This window comes from Squalius cephalus (genome assembly GCF_949319135.1).
Source record: "Squalius cephalus genome assembly, chromosome: 16".
Taxonomy (NCBI): Eukaryota; Metazoa; Chordata; class Actinopteri; order Cypriniformes; family Leuciscidae; genus Squalius; species Squalius cephalus.
The window spans coordinates 11,454,008-11,477,974 of record NC_137137.1 but is presented as its reverse complement, the minus strand read 5'-3'; the positions used below and the strand labels follow the sequence as shown (position 1 = coordinate 11,477,974).

The following is a 23,967-nucleotide window of genomic DNA, read 5'->3' as shown; positions in this document are numbered from 1 at the left end:
GTATGTAAATGAATGCAAATTAATTAAAAAAAAAATTATGGCATTTTTCATCATTTCCAAAACGTAGTGAGCTGCCTCGCCACCTACTTCCTACAGAACACAGCATCCTAACCGTCATCGAACCTCATTATCATTAGAATGTTGCTAAGCTAATGGCACAATATTCAATAAACAAAAATAGATAAAAAATAATAAAATAATTGTAATTACATTAAACTGTTTTTTTAATCTTTCAACATCTAATTAAATATATTATGCTTTATTATTATTATATATTATGCTTTAACAAATTAAACATAGTTTCCACAAAAAATATTAAGCAGAACAACATCATTGATAATAATAATAAAAATTATTATGAGCATGGCAGCAAACCAGCCGAGTCAACTCAGTTATTCTATTCATAAGCCATTTACCTAGAAGTGCTTCATGAAGATCCCAAGGAATCAAAAGTATAATGAAAAAATTATATTTGCAGAGCAGACAACCGAAGGGTCAAAGGTCAAACGATTGACTACAGTGATACAGTAGATCTCTCTCAGTATGAAAAGACAGCAAATACTGAGTTCGGAACAATTCTGCTCCAAGGTACAGAACAGAGGGCAGTGCTGCTTTCTGCAGACTTTCACAAAAAATGAGAGTTCATGAATTAATTAGGATTTGGCACTACGTTAAGGAAATTCAAATCCAAGTCCAGCCTAAGCTTGTGATTTTAGACTTCCTCTACTGCAGTTGAAAACCTGATATGTTTGTCATTCACTATCTGAATGGGCTTCAAAAATGAGGCCCACAACTATGCTTATGGAGATGAAAATCTCCATGCACAATAGGCACCCACTAGTCGAAAAATCGGTTAGATCTAGCACTATTCATTGCTTTGGATCTGTGTCGACTAGATCACATCAGTTCAGTCAGCAGCACTTCAGTATAGCAACAAAATAGTTTTGAATATTTTGGAGTTCAAAATGAACCGCACAATGGACCAACAAAAACTCAAGTATTAAAATTTTCAAAATATTTTTGTTAATTGAAATAAAGCTGAAGTAAAATAGATAAAAATCTTAATCTTAATTGTAAGATCAAACACAAGACTGACCTCCTTCCATCTCCTCTGGCCAGTTGCGTGAACTGCTGGCGGGGGAGTTGGGAGAAGTGTAGTACTCGCCCCCTGGGCTGGTGTCTATATCATCCTCCATGGATCCTGACTTGTGTCTCTTACTTCTGTGTGAGACAAAAAAGAGAAAGAGAAGAGAAAATGAATGATGGAGCAAAGCACTGTTTAGCTGAACCTTCAGACACATATGCTCTCCCAAACTGTCTGGCCCTGCTTTATGCATGTCCCTCGGTCCTGCTTTTCCCAGGCACTTGACTACAATGAGCAGATTGCCAACATTCACCTTTTGTTTTAGCTTTGCAGTGCGTTTAATGGAAAATAAGCGCATTAATCAGGACTGAGGCTTGAGCAAACCACAAAAGCAGATAAATCAAATAAACTGCCCTCAGCAGACCTGAGTGAGGGGCCATGTTCCTTTCACACTCACTCATCTTTCCCAGGTGCATGTAAGCATGTAGTTTTGTGATGTTTTTATTCAGCTTTGTGTATCGCCCGAGGTGGTTTTTGCCGTGATGCACACATGACAAATCTTATTGTCACTGTGTACTGGTGTCTTGAGCTCAAAATGCCTCGGGCTTCCTCTGTCTAATTCAGCCAATATAGCAATAGTTGACAGCCAACATTAATCTCATGGCAAGATTCTGACAGGTACATTTAAAACTCTCTACATTTAAAAGCATTGTCTAACCGCCCCGAAATTTCACGTGCTCCACAGTTTCAGCCTGGTTCAGATAAATAGGCCAAACAAATTCTGGTTTGGACCAATAAGCAACTGCTCCAGGCTGTTGAATTCATAGCAACACAGATGACCACAAAACTCAAAAACAACAGCTGGCGTACAAACATCTACATTGTAGCCGCTGTTGGGAAAGTTAACCTTTTTATGAAATAACAATGACAACATGACAACATAATCACAATACAATTTTTCATAAAAATATAAATGATATGCCTTTTTTAGCCATTAACCAACAACTATTGTCATGAACTTTGTGATGATGAACCAGGTCAACAACATCATCACTAGAGTGCCAGCCTAGTGGTATTTTGAATTTACTTGGTGTGCTGATTGCAGGAATAGTTTACTATGTATTATATGTTGACAATCTATATATGGATGGACAATACCAACTTCAAGTGTTCAACGTGTTAATGTTTTGATTGTTTTAAATTATTTCTTTATTATGTAAGTTTGCATATTATAGCACATGTTAGATCTTACCTGTCTGAGCAAGTGTTTTGGGAGATGGGCTCTGGTAGTGCATAGCCAGAGCGTACCATTTTTCAAGATGGAGAGAGACATGAGTGCTATGAGGTGTTAAATGTTTGAGTTTGAGTTTGTGTTGTATGTTATATATGTTTGTATCATGATTATTGCATGCCAGAAATGAGTTCTTGAACATTAGTTATATCATTTAGGTGCCAATGTTTTGCTGTGGAATTCAGTGATGAGTGTTACGGGGAAAGTTCCACCCCGTGACAATGGTTCGTCCCACTAGTGTTTGGCGGGAAACTTGTATATTTAAACCATTGTCTGAGCATGGTTGAGGGAGAATGTTGCATCCTGTGTACTGTGCAAACGCTTGAACATGTCTGAGGTGAGACATGCTGATATTTTTGTGGATGTGCCACTAGGCATTGTTTAGTGCCAGTTATGCTGCTCACAGCACTTTTTTTTGCACCTTGGACTGCACCTTGTGAAATGCAGCTTCTAAAATAAACCACAACTGGCATTTTGAAAACCACTCCACCGTACTGAGCCTTTCTAAACTTCTCCTAGGCCTCTCAACAACACTTTACGTAACAAACTTATTAAATAAAATTCTATAATAAATAAATAACAAATTAAAATATATATTTTTTATAAAATCAAAAGTATTCATATTTACATATTTAATCATATATTTAAATGAATGATATTTGATAATGAATTAAAAAAACAACTTTATTCAACTATTCATTTTCTTCTGTGTGGGCCTCTGAGTGAGTTCACGTAGTGTAGCAGCGCTTCTGGGTTGTACGTCAGAACGTAGGCTCACTATTGGCCAGCATCACAAGCATCACACACATGACCACCGTCAGCCAATAGTGAGCCTACGTTCTGACGTACAACCCAGAAGCGTTATTTTTGGGTTTTTTGCGCACAAAAAGTATTCTCGTCACTTGATAAACTTAAGGTTGAGCCACTGTACTAACTTTCTTTACTAACTTTTCTGGGCTGGAAGATATCTATTACCTTGCAGCCTATGAAGGAGTGAGCCAGCTCTCAGATTTCATCAAAAATATCTTAATTTGTGTTCCGAAGATGAACGAAAGTCTTACGGGGTTGGAACAACATGAGGGTGAGTAATTACTGACAGAATTAAAATTTTGGGGTGAAATAACCCTTTAATTAACATCAGACTGAACCACTGAACTGAATCAGAGGATGTTCATGACTTCAAAGTTAGACATAGATGGAATCCTTATTTTAACGTGAGCCAATTTTGCTTCATTTCTGTCTTTATTTTATGTTTATATTAAAACCACATAAATTCACACACATACGTAGATTAGATCACCAGTCAAAAGTAGCTCAAGGACAGAGTGCCTTTGACAAGAGGATTTCTGCCCACTGCAGGCAGATGTGTGGTGGAGACATGAGTACTGACCCACTAGAGGAGGTGCTGGGCAGGGTTCTCCTCATTCCCACCCCCGAAGGGTTCAGGTCGTAAGCAAGATGCCCCTGCAGCTCTCCGAGAGAGAAGTTTGGCCCCGTGCCCGTCACTACCGGTGCTGCACACACATACAGAGACATACAGAGGTTACAATAAGCATATAATTGTAAACAAAAATATAAACACACAAAAAGATTTACTGGCTGCAGAACCATTTAATATATGTATTTATATAAATATTTATATATTATATATTTGTATAAAGAAACAGTTACTGAAAGTGTCTTATGCTGCATGGGGCTGCGTTTGATCAAAAACAGTAAAAACAGCTTTATATTTAAAAATATATTTTATAATAATTTATTTATTTTATGGGAAAGCTGAATTTTCAGCAGCCATTAGTCTACTCTACAGTGTCACATGATCCTTCTAATCATGTGGTTTGGTGCTCGAGACACATATTAGGTGTGTGTTCATCTTGAAGCGGGGCTGCGCAGACCGATCTGTGTATGACATCAAAGTACTGCGAAAGTTGCTAAAAAAAAATTCAGGATTCTTTAATGAATAGAAATGTCAAAAGAACAGCATTTATTTAGGCTTTTGTAACATTCTAAATGCATTTACTGTCACTTTTTATCAATTGAATGCATCCTTGCTGAATAAAAGTATTAATTTCTTTATCCCCCCCCCCCCCAAAAATAAATAAATAAATAAATCTTACTGACCCCAAACTTTTGAACAGTAGTGTACTTATAACAATAACTGAAAAAAGTACCATGGTATTGCCATGATACCATTTACCATTTTTGGACATACCATGTGATTTGGACATGCATCATTGTTATACCATTGTGTGTTTTGAAGTAGTGGTTGTAACATGCATATTCTGCCAATCAATCTAACGTGGAAACGAGCGTAGATGTCATTTTACGCCAGGGTTCACGTGTGATTCATGAAACATTTGTATGCTTCCAATCCCATCGTATGAATGATCGTACGTTGATAAATGTGGCGGCTCAAAACAATCATCATTTAAATATCATGCCCTTAGAAGCGGTTTAGAAGCCTTGCCCCTAGAGTTTACGACATGGAGAAACGTAACCTGGCCAAGAAGAGGAAGTAATTTTTTAATGGGCCAATAACGTTGTTTAATGGATAATGATCAGTTAAAAAGTGCTGGTTGTCAGTCAGGAAAATAATCTAAATGAACAAAATGCTCTCATAACCATTCTTCACCTGAAACCTGACATGAGATTTGATCGTAGCCATCGCTCATGTCCATATTGATAAATGCCAAGTTTTTGTGTGGAAACGACCGTACACCCAATTTCATCTCAGACGCTCGTTTCGTAAATGAGGGCCATTGTGTTTTGGTTCTGTTTTCCCTGTTCTGGTTTGCCTGTGGTTGTTAATTAGTTCTACACACCAGTTACATCATATCTTGATTACTCCCCCAATGTATTTAAGTCCTAAGTGTCCTCAGTTCATTTGTCTGGTATCGCCTATGTTAACGTGGTTGTTTTTATCCTGCGATCTCCTGAGTGTTCCGTGTGTATTTAATAAAGACTGTGTTTGTTACTTATCTCCTTCGTCGTGTGTGTTACTACAGCCACTCAACCCTGACAGGGGTAACATAAAATATCGTGGCAAATGAAAATAGTAATCATTCAGTACCATGGTAAATGCTTAAAATAAAGTAATGCTACAGTACTTATGCATTAGAACAGTGTTCTTCAACCCTACTCCTGAAGGACCCCCAACACTGCACGTTTTCTTTGTCTCCCTAATCAAACACACCTGATTCAATTCATCAGCTCATTATCGCATGGGATAATGAGCTGATGAGTTGAATCAGGTGTGTTTGATTAGGGAGACAAAGAAAACGTGTAGTGTTGGGGGTCCTTCAGGAGCAGGGTTGAAGAACACTGCATTAGAAGATAAATACTGTAGTGCACATCCTGATAAATCCCTCACCACCATCACATAGAGGAATATTTGGGGATGAGCCGTGACTCTTTATTGACATGTTCAACACTGGTCATTGTTATCCAGTGTACAGTAAACCAGAGTTTTGCAGCATGACTTGTTAAATGCTTGCATTAGGTGGATGTAATCTCACACATTCATGTCTAAATCAACGCGAGGCTTATGAAACTCTTTCTTAATTCTTCACAGTAATAGCTCAAGCTTAATGGGCAGGCTGTATTATGTGTGCTCAGTTATGTTTGAATGTGTTGTATTTAAATATAATGTGGGAACAATGGGCTTGTTGTTCCAGCAGGTATGACTGTGACCTACAGCATATGAAAATCAAATATTGTGTTGGAGTAAATCAAACCTGGTTTAAGCATGTTGGTTAACGCTGATAAAACTGCATAATGCAAAATAAGACATTTAATTAATCTCTGGCCCTTAACATGCACTCACAATCTATGAGTTTGTATATAACTTGTAAAACACTCTGATTGCACACAGGTGTGAGGAGCGATAGACAATGACCTTGCTTATCTGACTACCAGACAATAGGAAGCCATCTGGGAAAAAGAAAATAATTTCAGCTAAACACAATCAATTATGTTAGAAAGACTGGCGGGATTCCTTCCCTTCTAATGAGGAACTGTCAAACCTGACATGAAACGGCTGTGAAATTGACGATTTTGTGTAATATGTGAACATGGGCTGTGTGGGAGGTGGAAAGGGACAGTTGAGATGCGAAGACAAGAAAAAAGACAAGAAACTCGAACAAACTGATTCACTGAAATGGATTAGACTCTCAAAGATAATTCTAAAAAGAAAGAAAATTCTAAAACCTGTATGACATACTGTAAATGGTGAGAAAATGAAGACAATTCTCATTTCTGGGTGAACTATCCCTTTTAGTGCATTCTATAAAATACAAAAGCATCTCACTTCTTGATACTTGCACCAGTTCTGTTACACTGAAGACGCCTGAAGTTATGAAGCTCTCTTGAAACTCTGGGGCATCTGTTAAACAAAAGAAAACATGGAATAAATGATGGCGGAGTGCTTTCCAACACAAGGATATCACCGGCATCTCAAATGCACAAAGAAATTCAATTTAGTTTTCATTTCTAAGTCACTCTGGATAAAAGCATCTGAATGAATGTCAATGTTTTACATAAACAGAGTCTGTTCAGCCAGTAAACACTGGTTGTAGTAAATTATGGACAAAAGGAAATTTTAGATACAATGTTTTACTCAGCTAAAGTGTAATCTGCATTATCTTCATGGGATGGGGGGGGGGGGGGGGGGTATATTTCTAAACACAATTTAGAAATACATAAAAACATACACCACCGTTCAAAAGTTTAGGGTCTGTGAACATTTTTTAAAAAGAAGTCTCTTATGCTCACCAAGGCTGCGTTTATTTGATCAAATTATAAAAACAATAATATTCTGAAATATTATCACAATTTAAAATAAATGTTGAATGAAATAATTATAATGCTGATTTGGTGTTCAAGAAACATTTGTTATTATTATCAATGTTGAAAGCAGAAGTGGAAAAACAGCGGAGACTAAAATAGTTTTTTTCAAGATTCAAAAGAACAGCATTTATTTGAAGCAGAAATCTTTGTAACACCGCAAAAGTCTTTATGGTCACTTTTAAACAATTGAATGCATTTTTTTCTGAATAAAAGCATTAATTTCTTTCACTAAATATCTTACTGACTACAACCTTTTGAACAGTAATGTATATTATTATAACAATCACATTACAACAACCACAAATTAATCGGTATGCAATATCATATTTAACTGAATTAAATTCTTAAATCGATTGACTAACTTATTTTAAAGAGTTGCCAATGGAAAAAGTACCTTGTCCATCCCATCAGTCCAATAATAATACCACAAGATTATGAGCAGGTCTGAATATGCGAATCACCGACCTGATCTCAATCACATACCATTCCTATCCTATCTAGCATTACCCTAAAAAGAGCTAGATTTTTATCCTCCATGTAATGCAGAATAAACTGCTGGCCTTTCAGACTAGTTCTGTTGAAACGGGGGAATGTGTGTAGGAGTGTGACGAACTGGGCAGAGATAGATAGAGAGAGAGGTTGAGTGTGTGGCTATGGGTTTGAAGCTGTGCATGTAGGTTGCGTTGTGTAAACAGGATGTTTGTACAGTGCAGGAGAGGACGCTTACAGGACTGCACTGCACTGTATGCTGCAGCACACAGTATACTGCAAGTTGTGTCAATGTGTGTGTGTCCATGTGCTCTCTTACCCATGGTGGCTGCTCGACTGTCCTCCTGATCTGAACCAATGCCCGTGCGAGGACTGCTGCTCTGTTCAGCCTCTGAGAAAGAACAAGAGATAGAAAGATATTAGTCCCCTACTAAGCAGATTCTATCAATAGATATATAAAGGCGAAAGGGTTCTGAAGAGTTGAGGTCAAGGTTCAGTTTACTGTACAATAATCCTCACTTGCAATCTCTAACATTTGGTTTTCTGTGATGAACTGAACAGTGATAGTGAATAAGTTGGCCTAATTTATATTGAGAAAATATTTAGAAAATATTGTACATTTCAGGTCAAGTGACTGGCATCAATTCATCATTTTTATCTAAAAGTAACATGACAGTACGCCGAGGCTGTAAATGTTGGTATGTTGTACATGTTCTTTTAATGGAAAATAAACTGAACATTTTAAAATAGTACTAAAAAACCTGCATTATTTGAATACAAATGTTTTGAAAATTTGTGTAAATATTTTTTTTGTCCCTGCTTTAGTATTAAAACATAAATATAAATAACCTTAAAAAACTAATATTTTTCTGCCACATAAAAATATATTTTAAAATGTGCCTTTTTGACATCTTGGCAGGGTAAGTAAAAATCTGAATTACTGGCACAAATGGGTCAGTAGAATATGAATACAAAACATACAAATAATAAACAGTTGCGACAATGTGATTCTATGCTGTAGTCTGCAGCAGGATTAGAGTATAGATAGAGTCTTGAGTTCTTCCCAAATGCAAGTGTATGATCAATGAACAAAAAACTCTGACATGTTGGCATGTGGTTGATATGTCAGCGATAGCTTTGGTAATTCAATATAAGAACATGTTTCTGTATAAACAGCAGAGAAAGTGAACACTCTGTATGTTTTATATAAATCACTCAAACGTTACTGATACAGCCGTGCGCTCTGATACCACGACAAACTGAGTCTCGGCCAAATGGCTCATAAGCCTTGTAAATGAGAAACACACCGTATCAAAGTGCTCCAAAACCATTCAAATATTCTCTTTCTTTTCAACTTGTTTGGCAAGGCCGAGCGTAATCTCGTTGAACCCTCTTCACTGGCAGAGCATGGGGATTGTATTGCCAAAGTGTAAACTCATTGAAGCAACACAATAATGACAAAACAACCTAATCCAACCATAAAACCTTCCCATTTGTGAGCGTTCCAGCTCTTTGCCACACGGATGTGAGGGGAAAACACAGATAAACACATAAAACGAATTTGAGTCAAGAAGCAGCGGAGGATTTTCTGAATAGGGAATGAAAGAATGGAGGGGTTACCGCAAGGACTCTGGCAGGCGTTCAAAGAAAAGCCAGTAAAAAAGCTCAAGCTGGATAAATAAATAAGAGTGCTCCCTATCAGATGGGCCACACGCCACTGCCAGTTCAAAGTCGAGGAGAGTCCGACCGGCTGCACACGTCTGAATGCAACGCTTCATTACGACTATCACACTCTTTATGGCCTGCAGGACTTGGAGGCCGACCGCAAACTACTGCTCAAGACACATGAAAACACACAGGCAGCAGCAACGCAACAGCGATTACGGAGCAAATATCTTTTTTTTTAAATAGGTAATACAATAAAAGTCCATGTGAATTTGTGTTTGCAACCAATTTCACTTCCATAATGTGACATAATTCTAAACAGGATACTCAGCTAAACAAAATGCAAGGTAGGATTGGATTATAAGAAGTGGGCGTTACATACCAAAATGGAACCAGAGTGAAAGCGGTTTTGCTAAATTTGGCTATTGATTAACATTACGAAAAGAAAAGTAATTTCAGAGGAAGAGAAAGTCATTACATAATGATTAAAGATTGCGAAGACAAAGTATTTTTTGCCTTTGAAATAAGACACACCACCACTGAATAAATCACAATAAGACCAGGAATGTGCATTATGAAAATAAATATGGTCGATTGTTGACTTTAAAATCACTTTAAGATTAGTCTTCAATCCGCCCTCTCAGATAGCCTAATTATTCCAGTGTAATTTTCCCCTGCCACAAAATATGAAATGTTTTCTTAAAATATATGTGCAAAGTGCAGCCTAATTATGTTGTTGTAAGTAAAATACACATGCTCTGAAAAAAAAAAAAAAAAAAGAAAGAATTATAAACCCTACAAATCTTCGAAAGTTCAATGACATTCCAAAGGAAGTGGTTGGACCCGGGCCATAATACTCAATGTTTTGATTATGAAAAATTGGAGAGGCCTTAAACAGTAGGAGACAGATGGATGCTGAGAGGTCTGGAGTTTGTTCCAGAGGAGACGAGCAATGTTTAAAAGTGCGACAAATAAAAAATAAAAAATAACCCAACACAAAAACATAAACAAACATGTCTGTCATCGCTGCGATTCTTCGCAGGCCAGGATGATTAGCGCTGCCAGCTACAAAGAGGGACACGCTCCAGTTCTCTCTCTCTCTGCTTTTCTCCTCCATGACTGTCTTCAGAGTCCTATACGCTCCTGCCAAAAGCTGTGGCGGTTTCTAGGCAGGCAGCCCTCAGACAGAATCACTGGCAATGAGAATTGGAGGGAAGGAAAAATAAAAGTGTCAGTTTGAGGGAGATACTGGCACCGAAAGGCTCTGACACATCTCGGTGTCCAAAAATGCCCGTGAAGCTGAAGACACCAAAACATAAAATGAAAATAAGAGTGGAAGTACTGTACCCAAACATTTAATTTCCAACATAAGTCCAAGAAGAAAAAAATATAGAAATGCAGATGGAAAGTATGATGCAAAACTATTAGCTTGAACAACGGCCATTTTCTTTGTGGTGCATGGAGTAAATGTTTGCCATTTTGTAAGTAGATTTCTCAAAAAGTGGAACAATAATGACAAAACAAAACCTAATTCAATTATAAAACCTAGTTTCCACACAAATCTAAGGGAGAAAACGCAGGTGACATTCACAACAGAAATAAAAGAAATGTTTACGCGAACAAAAAAGTAGAAATGCAGGTAGAAAATATGATGCAATAAAATGTGCTTGAACAACATCCATTTTCTCTCAAACGCGCCATTTTGTAAAGCCATTTTTCAAATTCTGAAACGCAATAGTAGCTTTCCGTAGTTGGACTACAAACCAAAGTGTAATCTGGACACGTTAGTCTAGTCGATTAGTAACCCAAGAAATATTCTAACCTATCAAGTGGACTGCTTCCTTCTCCTTCAACAAAACCAAAAATCATTTTTGCCTCTAGCTTCTGACTTCTTTGTGTAATATCTTTAGCATCTTGATGATTTAATGGCCTCTAGCTTAAGAACTTTTTGTCCTTGTGTATGTTTTCCATACTAAAACTGTCACTTCAGTAAAAGTGAGGTTGCTTCAAGAGAAAGTTGTAGCTATTTCTTTTCATGCAAGCTACATTTCAAGCCAGGAATCAGTCATCAACACAGCCATTTAAGTTTTTTTTTTCTTTTTGGCAGACATTTCATGAGCAGAGAGGAGGTTTGTCGTTGGCAGCCATTTTAGATCACTCTTTCTGCTTTCACTCCCTCTCTCTATCTCTCACACTCACTCTATCCCTCCCTCTTTTTCTCAAGCAAGAACAAAGTTTAAGTAACAGTACTGAAGAGTGCCAGCTTGCCTATGTGCCAACTCACTCCGTTCAGGGCAGAAGAGAGAGTGAGAGGGAGACAGACAGAGAGACAGAAAGGCAAATGGCCGCTGCTAAATGGTTGGCAGAGACTCTGAAGATTTAGAAAGTTGGAGTGGGCAGAGAGCGAAAGTCAGAGAGAAAGTTTGAGCTGTGGAAGTGACCTTACGTGAAAGACATTCCTGTGCACTGCCTCAGCCATTAGAGTGACTAACAGCTAAATAACAACATGAGATATTACGCAGTTAGTCATGGCAGGAAGAGTGAGCAAACTTTCACTCTTTCAGACCCAGAAGAAAATAAACATAGTTTGCAGCTGAGTTCAGAATGTTCCTCTAGAAATCCTGCACGCCGACACACAGAAACGCAACACTTTCCAAATCCTCAAAATACGTCATTGGCTAGATAATTAGGGGTCATCATGGGGTCTAAAATTATTGTTCTAAAATCTAAAATCTTGTTCTAATTTATGTGGAAAAAACATGCTGCAGAAAAGTTATAATAATACATCAGTGTACACTACCATTCAAAAGTTTAGGGTCAGTAAGATTTTTTTAAGAAATTAATCATTAATTCAGCAAGGTTGCATTAAATTGATCAAATGTGACAGTAAAAACATTTATAATGTTATACAAAAGATTTTTATTTCAAATAAATTATCACAGTTTTAACAAAAAATATTAAGCAGAACAACTGGTTTTAACACTGATAAGAAATGTTTAATTGTAAAAAGTGATCATTTGACTTTGTATTGAAAAAAATGAGGAAACCCGTTGTCTTAAAATTATTAAGTAATTAAACTTCAAACGTAATTAAAAAAATTAAGTTATGTGAAATTGTCATCAATTTTTTCAATTACACTTGAAGTTTATTATTTAATCATTTTAAGGCAACGGGTTTCCTCACTTTATTCACTTTTTACAGTGTTCTTAAGCATCAGATCAATATATTAAAATTATTTCTGAAGGATCATGTGACACTGAAGACTGGAGTAATGGCTGATGAAAATTCAGCATTGCCATCACAGAAAAAAAAAAAAAAGTTAAAATATATCAAAATAGAAAACAGCTATTTTGAACTGTAATGATATTTTACATTATTACTGTGTTACTGTATTTTAATCAAATAAATGCAGCCTTTGTGAGCATATGAGAAAAAAATTTTTTTTTAATTAAAAAATCATACTGACCCCAAACTTTTGAACAGTAGAGTATATACATTAACAACAATTATTTAAATGGCCTGTAATGTAAGCAGCATATCAATGTACTGTGCAAAAAGTTTATATACGGAAGATATAAAAAGCAACTGTAAGTTATGTACAATACATAACAGAGGGTCTCTGCTTCATCTCTTTATCCTTGAAGACCCCTAGATTATATTAAATGAATAAAAACACAAAAAGTACAGAAAAACAAACAAAGAGACACTTGACCAACACTGCTTGTTACTACCTTTTCAGCTACTTCTACAAAATGCTACTTCGCTGGTGTTCATGTCACACTGTATTGTGCTTTACAGCCAAATGAACTGCAATGCTCAAATGTTCACTCTTAAACTGTTGCCCGTCTCAAATAGCATTTGATGAAAGAATCAGTTCATGTAAATGCTTCATTTCAATGAATCATTTTAAAGAAAAAGTTGAACTGATTCCTTTGAGTCCTCTGCAGGTTTAATGCCGTCACTCTTATTGAGATCCTTATTGTTTGTCAATCAGATAAATACTGTTCTGATTGCAACATAAATAAAATCATGAGATAGTTATACATTTGAAAAGAAACTGACCGCTTAAATAGCTTTAGCACAGCTGACTACTTGTTCAACAGAACAGGCTTGACTGTTTAATCACGTTAAATTAACAGTATTTTGTCACAGTGTTTATATGAGTGTTCATGTGTGTCTTTGTGTGTGGATTTGGTCTACATCATTTTCTGAAGCAGCTTGTAACGTTTCATTTCCAGCTGTAGCTGAGCTGATTGAGGGTGACAACCTTTGTCACACCACACCCCAGCGTTCTCCATCACTCTGAGAGGAAGAGGTGCTATTTCCCTCAGCGCAGAGCCAATAAGAAAGATGGACCGGAGGGCATTCAGAGGCATTCTGCCGAAATACTGAAACAATTATGAGCTGTTCCTTTACACTGCAACTATGGAATTTAGTATGAAACATAGAGTCATTCAGAGCCACAAACAGCCCTTATGAATCTTGTATAAACCACACAGCCTCCTGAAACAGTCTCATGGTGGCACTTGTTAAGGTAAGCAATGTATTAAACTTATTGAGGAGAGCTACGCTATTACTTTTCTAAGGGATCAGACCTACGATTTGGCGGATGGTAAAGCGGCAAAAGAAATCCTCTGGATTTCCATTTAAAGGGGAAATTGACCTGGAGTGGGCTTTTTTAGCTTGGCCAATAAGCCAATAAAGAACCACTTCATCGATCATAACACCCTAGCAACCACACAGCAACATGCTAAAAACACTCAAAACATCCTAGTAATAGAATTGCAACCACCACTCATAATTTTTAAGAAGAAAAAAATGAAAATTTTGTTTTGTGTTTAAAAAGTGGATAACCAAAATGTAACCATATTGCAAATCAAATTCTGGGCTCTCAAACTCAAAGAATTTAATGAAAGATCCAATGCCAAATATCTTGGAGTTTAGATTCACTCCAGGCTTTTTGTAAAGCATAACACAACACAACAACACAGTATAAAACAGAGCAACACAATAAAACACAGGGAAGATAAACAGGGATGATATTAAAATTATGTTATTATCTATGGGGTTGAGCTTAAACTAATTAGGTTTAAGGATAGGGTCAAAGCTTAGGGTGAGGTTGGACCTTCTAGCTCCACCAAGTAGATGCAGAGAGGAGGAGCTGGATGCCAAACTTCACCCACTGGTTTTGGAGTGAGCAGCCTGGAAAACTTCAACACCCACAATGCACTGGGCTCGATTGGACTGTCCATTAGCAAGGATACAAAAACTTTTTTTCATCATCCAATGGGCTTTTGCTGACAAACAAATGGGATATCTTGGTGCAAGTAACATGGAAAATGTGCACATACACATTTACATACTACTGAAATTGTAATAATACAAAGCTGGTTGAAAATATGTAAAAATAGAGGAAATTAGCATCCACTATTAAATATCCAATATAAATAAAAACTATATGGTACAGATATATTGTGCATCCCTATACATAACGCAGTACAACATAATGTAACACAGCCCAATCGATGGATGTGTGTCTCAGACATCATGGACTGTTAATCTGATCATTTCTCCCCTACATTTCCCTCTTTTTTGTCCCTGTGTATCATTCCCTGTCTCTCTTTTCAGCACTGCTGATCAGTTTCAAAGCTCTGATTTCATTGCTGATCTGTTTTCTGCTAAAGAACAAACACAGTGAATGCATATCTCTAAAAACTCTCTCTCTCTTTTCTGTTCAGTCTGCATCTCTTTCTGTCTCCATGAGAGCTGTTAGGGTAAGAGTTATTGATCCTGACCATCGCCATCACAGCCGGCCAATAAGTCTTTAACATCTAGAGAAGAACCGAATGAGAACGTCAGACTGAAAAACTGTGTGTGTGTGTGTGTGTGTAAGAGCGAGACTGATAGGGAGGGGTCTCTTGATGCATTTAGCAGTCTGGCAGACCGCATTGGCCCCTGGGCCTGCATGGATATGAATCCACTGGGAAAGTTTTAATGGGTTATCTTAATATCTTACGAATATCAGTGTTCATCTAAATTCATTACAGACCCTCTAGATGGACAAGCGCCAGGGTGAAACAGAAAGGAAATGCAACAGCAGGTTTTGTTTTTCAAGACCGCCAGGTGTCAACAAGCACTACTGATAGGAAATTTCTGTTTGATAGGCAACAGTTTCTGAATATGAAATCTCACAGCTGAGAGGAAATATGGGGGGAAAACATGCAGTTGAATTGGATATTGGACCATTTGTATTGTATTTATTTAGTACTTGGCACTATTTCTTTTTAGTTCATCTTATTTAATTTAATTTAATTTAACAATTTATTTAATTTAGGTTTTACCACTGAGGCACAAGTCAGTCCAGATGTTTTCTTTATAAGATGCTTTGTATGTCTGTACTTGCAGTGAGGGTCAGACTATCATTCTTACAATACAATTTAAATGTTGCAGTTTGTAATCAAGTTATCGGCCAACTGGAGAGTAACTCAATTTTATTTACTCGCCAAAGCCCATTTAAACTCGCATTTGGTGCTTGGCGAGTGTCAATTCTGGAACCTGCATGCAGCAATCTATGAAAGACTGTACAAGAGTGAGAGAGAGATAAAAAGAAGAGGAGAGAGAGGGAATGTCTCCTCTTAAATCTCTCTCTGAAGTTGCTGAGGTAAGGAGAATAGGGTCGATGCCGCAAAGCTGACATTTAATGAAGGAAGCTTGTGCTTTTATGTGGTCCGCCAAACTGGTGTGCTATAGAGTCAGAGAGAGCATGGAAGGATGAGTACAGTCACATTTATAGTATAAAATAAAAATGGTACATTAACTTGCCTGTTTTAATGATTGTTTACATAAATGCTCAAATGCATTCATTTGTATAAAACATTTTGAATCAATTTAGGCTGTAAATTGACCACAAAAAAAAAACATGGCTGAACATGAAATTATAACAACTGGCACTATTATTAGTATTAATAATACAACTACTAATAATAATATAATGATATTGCTACACTGTAAAAAGTGATAAGTTGACTTACTTAATAACTAAGGCAACAGGTTTCTTCACTTTTTTAAGTAAATAAACTTCTATCAAAAATAAAACTAAAAATCATTTCTGAACATTGAACGCAAAGCATAAGATATATATCGGCATTGTGTATTAAAAATCATTTTGGTCAACCTGTATTATGAAAAATAAAATAATGAAAAGGAAAAAGTGGTCTGAACACACAACAACAAGAGACAGATCTATAAAAAAATCTATCATTTTCCATGAGAATGGAAAAATAAGCATTCAAAAACAATATTCAGTGAGGACAATCCCTCACAAATATGCAATTGAGGAGGAGCTGTCCGACAGCTGCAAAATCCAAATGACAGTCTTTTACTTCTCGTCTCAACTACTGGGGGGCCTGTGAGGAAGGAGTGGGCGAGGGACGCTGAGAGGGACTCACTAAGGGGAAAATGGTAGGCGGAGGTAATTGGTCCAGCTGACCTTTTCTGCAAGATTGCAGCTTCCTGTGGCAGAGGGGTATTATGGGGCTGCCTGAGTCTGACAGTAATAACACACTGCAGCTATTTGCTCAATCTGAACGCCTGGACAAATCACTGCCAGCTGGAGGAAGACAGGCAAGGCTATATAAGAGTCACACTGCAGGTGCAGACACACACGCACACACACGTTTGCACTCTTTGCACGTGTTACGTTCTAACAATGACACCTCATATCTACCCTAAACTCTAAGCTCAACTAATCTAAATCGAGAAGAACACATGGAAGTCATATTTATTAAAGGAACCAAAAACGTTACCTTTTTGTAACTTTTTTTTCATTCATCACAGGTTAAATGAAAAAGAAAATGATGTCATCAGGTGAGCACATTTTAGGGTGAAACTTCCTTTTGAAGGAACACACATTATCCATTAAAATGGCTCTTTATCCAATCACAGAACTAAATTAATATGAAATTTTATGAAAAGCATTAATGTCCCCTTAAAACCAGATACAGATGCACATAGATTAAACATACTCTTCCAATTAGAAGGTGGGATTACCATTCTTACAGCTGTCAAATTGCGCTTTACGATTTTCTGCCATTCATTTTTCTACAGGTGCATAATCTCCTCTTCTTCATACCATCTCTTATCCAACTCACAACACTTAAGCTCTAACTCTAAGATTAATTAGGTGGCCAACAGAACGTTGTTTGAGCCTCATCAATCTCATTCACAGGTACAATTGTGTCATGTTCTGCTTTTGAAACCGAGAAATAAACTAGCAGTACTAGTTCAGTGCCAAACCAGCGTTACTCTGACTCAGAGGGCCATTAAACAACAATAGTTATTGAGGCTGTAGTTGAAGAGGGCACTCTGAGGCTTCACTCGCATTGTAAGTAAAGAATTATAAAGCTCCTATTTTTCTGCTTTTCCGCAAGCCACAATATAAAAACCAGATGTGAACGGCGTATTCCTTTCAAGTTATTTTTGGATGAGTTTCATAGACATATTAAAATATATATTTATATAAAATGGCTTAAACCACCCACCATAGCCTTTGGATCAGCTATAAAGCACTCTCTCTGCAATTTGAGCATAGCATGTCATTTTTGAGGACACATGCAGAGTGCATAAACGCTGGCACGTGAAATTATAATGCTAAATGATTATATGCACACACAGCATTTATACAAATCATGTGTACACGCAAATGCATGTATGCATATGTACATGCCACCCTCACGTACAACAATCAGTATTGTAAAAGTTCCAACATCACGTGTGAGTGGAAAAGCCTTTAGCGGCTACCGGTTCGTGCCTTCGCAATCCACGGTTTCCATGATTATGGGGATGAAATTGAGAAAAGGCTTAGTTTGGGTTTCCATCAAAACATTCACTGACATCTCTAATTGGCCGTCAGAGCTAACGGGAGAGCGCAGGCTACAGTAGGTCATTGCAGACGGGCAGATCTCGCAGGGCACACTTCCCAGCTCTCCCTCCATCGCCATTCCGGGAGTGGAAGAAGGGCATGGCTGTCTGGGTGGGCGCTGGGAGGGTGTTTGGTTTGGAGAGGGCTCCAAGGCCAAAGTCGCGCCAGGACCCTCAACACAGAGGCCTCACCCTCTGGGCTACTTCCATCACCCTCCCTGTCTCTTCTCGGCACAGGATTCTTTTCAAATTGCGGTTTCTTAGGGCCTAGCAATGCGGTCGGAGATCCATAATAAATACGAATTTTCCTCCGCTGAGGTCGGACAGGCTGCAATCCCCTCTGATCTGACACCCGGGTTCCCGCTCTACTGTAACGGACTTTACCGGAATGGACCGGACACAGAGCCAATTGCAAACAATACAACAGAAACCACAACAATACTGGCTGATAACCTACTTTTCACCTATATAAACATTTCACAATTCTGGCATCATTTACTCACCCTCATGTCATTCCAAGCCTGTGGAATTCTGTGGAATATATAAGAAGATATTTTGAACTGCTTTGTACATAGAAAGAAACTCCACTGATTCCATTGACTTTCATTGTTTGGACAAAAAGAACATCAAATATCTTCTGTTTCGCAGAAGAAAGAAAGTCATACATGTTTGGAACAACATGAATAAATGATAACAATTTTTGTGTGAACCATCCAAACATCTTCAACTGCCTAAAGACCCTAAAGAGCTAGAGGAACTTTTTCGGGGTTATTATTATTATTATCACATTGGGTGTGTATAGGATTGGTGCAAAAAGTCAGTGTCACCAGTAGGGGGCAGCGTTGCTGGAGCCAGTGTCATCTTGACAGATAGTGAAACTGCATAGAAATATGGAAATTTCCAGTACTAATTCCCTCAATTATACAGTTTGGAACACGGTTAACAATTATATAACATTAAAAAAATGTCTCTTAGGCTTTTCAATGTCTTTATTTTACTTATAAATGCACGCAAAGATCAGTTATTTAACATTCAGTACAAAGAGAGTATTTATTTATATAGCGTTTAAGCTTATAAACAGCCTCATAAAGCCATCACACAATGCTGCCGCTACACAGTGTCAGGAGTTTGTCATGCGTGTGTCATATGTCATGTCATGTTTGTTCCTCATGTGAATTGGGGGAACCATAAAATCAGGCTGAGTGTCTGAGTGTGCTAACCACCCCGGGTGGTTTGCATTGTGGTGGAGAATGTGGTCTGAAACACTGATACACACTGGCCTTGTCTCTGTCTCGGGCCTCTTGGATCCTCTAGTCCTCACGTGGCAGCCTCCGCTGCTTCAGTGTGGCTTGGCTGCTTGCAACAAGCTCTTGGTCCAGGACTGATGAGGGCTTTCCTCATTCAGAAAGCTTGGAAAACCTACACCGACTGCCATCCAGGCCAAGCCCTGAGATCTCACAATTAATCTTCATTGTTTAGTCTATTCAAAGCAGAGATTTTAAGTAAAAACTTTTAAGTTTGTATAAAAGTAATTTAATTTGTGTGAAAGAAAAGTTACAGACATACAGAATTCATGCAAGTGCTGCCCTGTAGGCCTCAAAACTCAAAAACAGACTTTGCATATATCCATCCAAAACTGTAAACTAAACTAACAACTTTTTTTTTTAGCTAAGCAAAACTGAAAAAGATAGCTAGAAATTAGCTATACATGCTACATTTACTTTATTCTTTTGAATTAGCATAACATGAAATTACAAAGAACAAAACTTCTGTAGCATTTTTTTAATTTTAGTTAATGTTATTTTTAGAATCAAAAATTGTTCTGTTAATCTGATCTGTTAACATTACTTAATTCACTGTAAACATGAACAATGAACAATTCTATTTTTATTAACAAACATTAACATTAACAAAGATGAATAAATGCTTTAAAAATATATATTGCTCATTGTTAGTTCACATAAATTAAATTTATTCATAATATAAAGCGATTAAACCACCGGATGGATTCATTTTATGACACATTTATGAACTTTTTTGGATCTTCTAAGTTTTAGTTACCTGGACTATTAATAGAGGGACAGAAACCTCTTAGCTTTCATTAAAAATATATTTTGTTTTTTTGAAGATTAACCAAAGCTTATAGGTTTGGAATGCCATGAGGGTGAGTAAATGATGATGACAAAATTTAAAAAATTTTACAATATAAAACTATCCCTTTAACAAAAGATCCTCTTTATTGTAAAGTGTCATACTTTTTTGTTAGTTAAATGTTTTTACCTTTAGAACTGAGTAATTCATTTCATTCATTGAAAAGATTAAACTCAAAAACTTTTACAATTGAGGCAATGCCGGTTGACAGAAAGTACTGGACACACAACTAATCTGACACATTGTAAGGTAAAATGTAATGCTCAAGCTATGCTTGAAAAACTATAGCTACTCACTATACTGAGAATTGTAGCTTCACTATTTCTAGCTACTACTGTCTAACAGTCACGTATCTGAAGGATGTCAGTTATACCTTTCCCCCCTTTTCCTCTTCTCACCCTCTCTGGGTCTTGACTAGCGTCAAGAAAACGTCACATCTGTGCAGGTCATAGGGCGGGTCGATTATCAGCCCAGACAGTGATCTGCTCCAGGACTCTGCTCGTTCTCTGATTACACTATTGCACATTGCAACCGATGTTCTATCTGATTTAATAGAAACAGCCCCTCTCTGATCCCCCTTCTCTGTTCCACGAATAAACAACCGCATAAACCGTAATCAGTGCATAACAGCAATGCGACTTTAAATAAGTAAAAAACACATGTATGGCATTCCAAAGCTGGCATTTATAATGTGGGTTAAGGATCCAGCATCCAGACAATATCAGCTGTAACTTCACAGTTATGTGAACATACGCCATTGACCCAGAGCGTGACGTGACACTCCTCTCATGCAGCTCTATATATCAGAACAAAATATGGAATACACTACAAAATCAAAAATATACAGTATGTGGAGAGAATATATACAGTATTTGTATATTGAATATGATATCGTCCCATTTAACTGGAGACAGAGAAAGTGTGTAAGACAGGAAGAGCACGCTGCACAGAGATTACAACAGTGACGTAGCGCAGCTGTCCTCACATGCCCTCTCTTCAGTAGAGGCCGCCTCTGCCCCTCCTTCAGCAATCTCACTTTCCCTTGCTCTCCCTCCCATCGATTTTACCTCACTCCCTTTCTCGCTTTTTATGATATGCTTTCTGCTACAATGCTGCAATGTGGCAAACATTAACATTAACCTCAAGCCATCTGGACTACTCATTATAAAAGAGCAATATCTGCTTTTCACCCCCTCCCTCACTCTTTTACTCTTTTTTTTATTTTCCCTCAAAGCCACATTAACCCACTTCAGCAGTTTCCTGAATTGTGTCCAAGTGAATGCTGCAATTGATGAAAATAATTATATATCATGCAACGCTTTAAATGCAATAAAGACAAATACAATCAATGGCGGCAACATTTGCAACACTGTTGCACTCTGACACAATGGCGAAATCTTCAAATTCTTGACAAATCTTTATACATTCAATCTCCTAACTAACTAATAATTTAGCTAACGACAAGCTCACAGATAAACAGTGATGTGAACAATTAATGGAAATCTCCAGTGGCATGCTCCTCAAAACAATGCAGCTAGCTAAGATACCAACAACTCTACAGTAAAAAAAACCAGCTAACTGGAAAAAGCTAGGAAGAAGGTACAGTAATTAAACTACAAGCTACATTTAATATTCTTTCATATTGTTTTAATGCATTAATATGTAGAGTTGTCACGGTACCAAATTCAGAAGTCGGTACCAAGTCAAATTTTGGTACCATAGCAAAATCTTTTGTAACTACACTCTAAAAACTAATTCAGAGGACCTTTAGTCATTACTTAAATATATATATTGTTGTGAAATAAAAAATCAAGTTCTGAGATACTGTTAGACTTTTTACTTGTAATTGTTATTTTATTGAGCTGGGATGACACACAAATTATGCCTATTGATTAAATATACTATCATGACTTGTCAGAGTTTAATATTTTCAGTTGATCAAAAATTAATTTAATTTTAAGTTCTGTTAATGTAAAAAACTATTTGATGACGTGTAAACGGTCCAGTTTCCGTGCGCATGTTTACGGCCAGACGAGTGTGGCCACAGCTGAAACTCGCTGAAGCGTAAGGTGGTGAATGGTAAGTAATTTTATGCTTAAACATATTCGCATTCGCTCAGGATTCTGTTGGTGATAGCCTACTGTAACCGAATACCGAAATCTGGAAGTCCTTACTCTGAAATTTGAGCAGTGTTGAATAGTATACGTTAGGCTAGTCTGTGTGCCGAGGTAAAGTTAGCTAGTAGCTACTCTATTTGTTCAGATACTGTACTTTGCTCAAAACAAGTCGGAGTTATGTTGGGCCCTATGAATTCCGTTTTAGTTTTCCAAATTTCGTTTTTATTGTTTACAATTGTGACAGGCGCCCGCGCATTTTACTGAGAGAACGAGCAGAGAGAGAGAGAGAGAGAGAGAGAGAGAGAGAGAGAGAGAGAGAGACCCTCCTCCGGCCGCGCGCGCGCTCTCTCACAGTCTTCAAACTGTCTTGCTCTCCCTCCCTCCCTCGCGCATATTAATGTTAATCAAAACTGATATTACCATCAAAATCAATAGAGAATTGACAGGATGGTAATAGGTCGGAAGACCAAGTTTCACGTGAAGCATTCAGAGATTTTTTTTCCCTGAGTTACCGCTGGGTGTTAATTGTACTAAAATAACGTTGCCTTATCTTCTCTGAAAAGCGTTCCGCACATTCAGCTGACATAAACCACACTTTAAATAAACGAACGAAACCTATCCAGTGATGGAATGTTTTCTGTGTTCCTGTCCAATGACAGTGTAGTGACCATACATTTCAATTGAATGTTTGATTTGAAGTGATAAGTATAGGTTGATTTCTAAGATGTATGCTTTACGTTGTATTAGAAAGGACATGGTAATACAGTTCATTTAAATGTTTTGAAAGGGAAATATATTAAAAGATGAATGTTACATGTATGTTTAAAAGAGTAATCAACTTCAAATAAAATCAAAAGGGCTCAACTTAACTCTTGCAGAGATCAACTTAATTATTAAGTTCATGTTACTTAGAAATGTGTTATATTGTGGCCAAAAAAACTGCTTCACCTAACTTGAAACATTATGTTGGATCAACTTAATTACTTGCATTCATGTTGAAAATTATTAAGTTCGTGTTACTTAGAAATGCGTTTTATTGTGGCCAAAAAAAAGTAATTCACCGTACTCAAAACATTGCTTTGAATTAATGTAATTCTGCCAGCAGTCTTAACATAAAAATTCTAGTGGAAAACGTTAACATATTTTTTTTTGTTGACCCAATGTTTTATTTTTTAGAGTGTACTTTGTTTTATTTAATTTTTTAATTGAATTTAATTAAATATATAAAATAAATGTAAACCATTGACACTTCACAGAGTGCTCACACAAATACAGACAGGAGCGTTTGAATGCAGCACATGATATTATTGGTACTGCAGAAAGACTGGTACCGTTAAATATCAACTTGGCACCAAATTACCGGCACTTTTGACAACTCTATTAATATGAATACATTAAATGTTTTC

At 37.2% G+C, this 23,967-nt stretch overlaps 1 protein-coding gene across 9 annotated transcripts in view; it reads right to left on the bottom strand.

Annotated features, from left to right (window-relative positions):
• The window catches only part of nfic (nuclear factor I/C), a 106,104-nt gene that overhangs the window by 31,298 nt on the left and 50,839 nt on the right, over positions 1 to 23,967 (bottom strand). For all 9 annotated transcript variants that reach the window (XR_013823899.1, XR_013823900.1, XM_079897001.1 and 6 more), the window contains exons 3-6: positions 8,029 to 8,100; positions 6,682 to 6,756; positions 3,766 to 3,889; positions 1,097 to 1,221 (exon numbers count right to left, since the gene is read on the bottom strand). Coding sequence is in view for 7 of the 9 variants with exons in the window: in XM_079897001.1 (XP_079753127.1) it covers positions 1,097 to 1,221; positions 3,766 to 3,889; positions 6,682 to 6,756; positions 8,029 to 8,100 (396 nt within the window). In the remaining 2 variants the exon portion in view is untranslated. The remainder of the gene's footprint in view (positions 1 to 1,096; positions 1,222 to 3,765; positions 3,890 to 6,681; positions 6,757 to 8,028; positions 8,101 to 23,967) is intronic.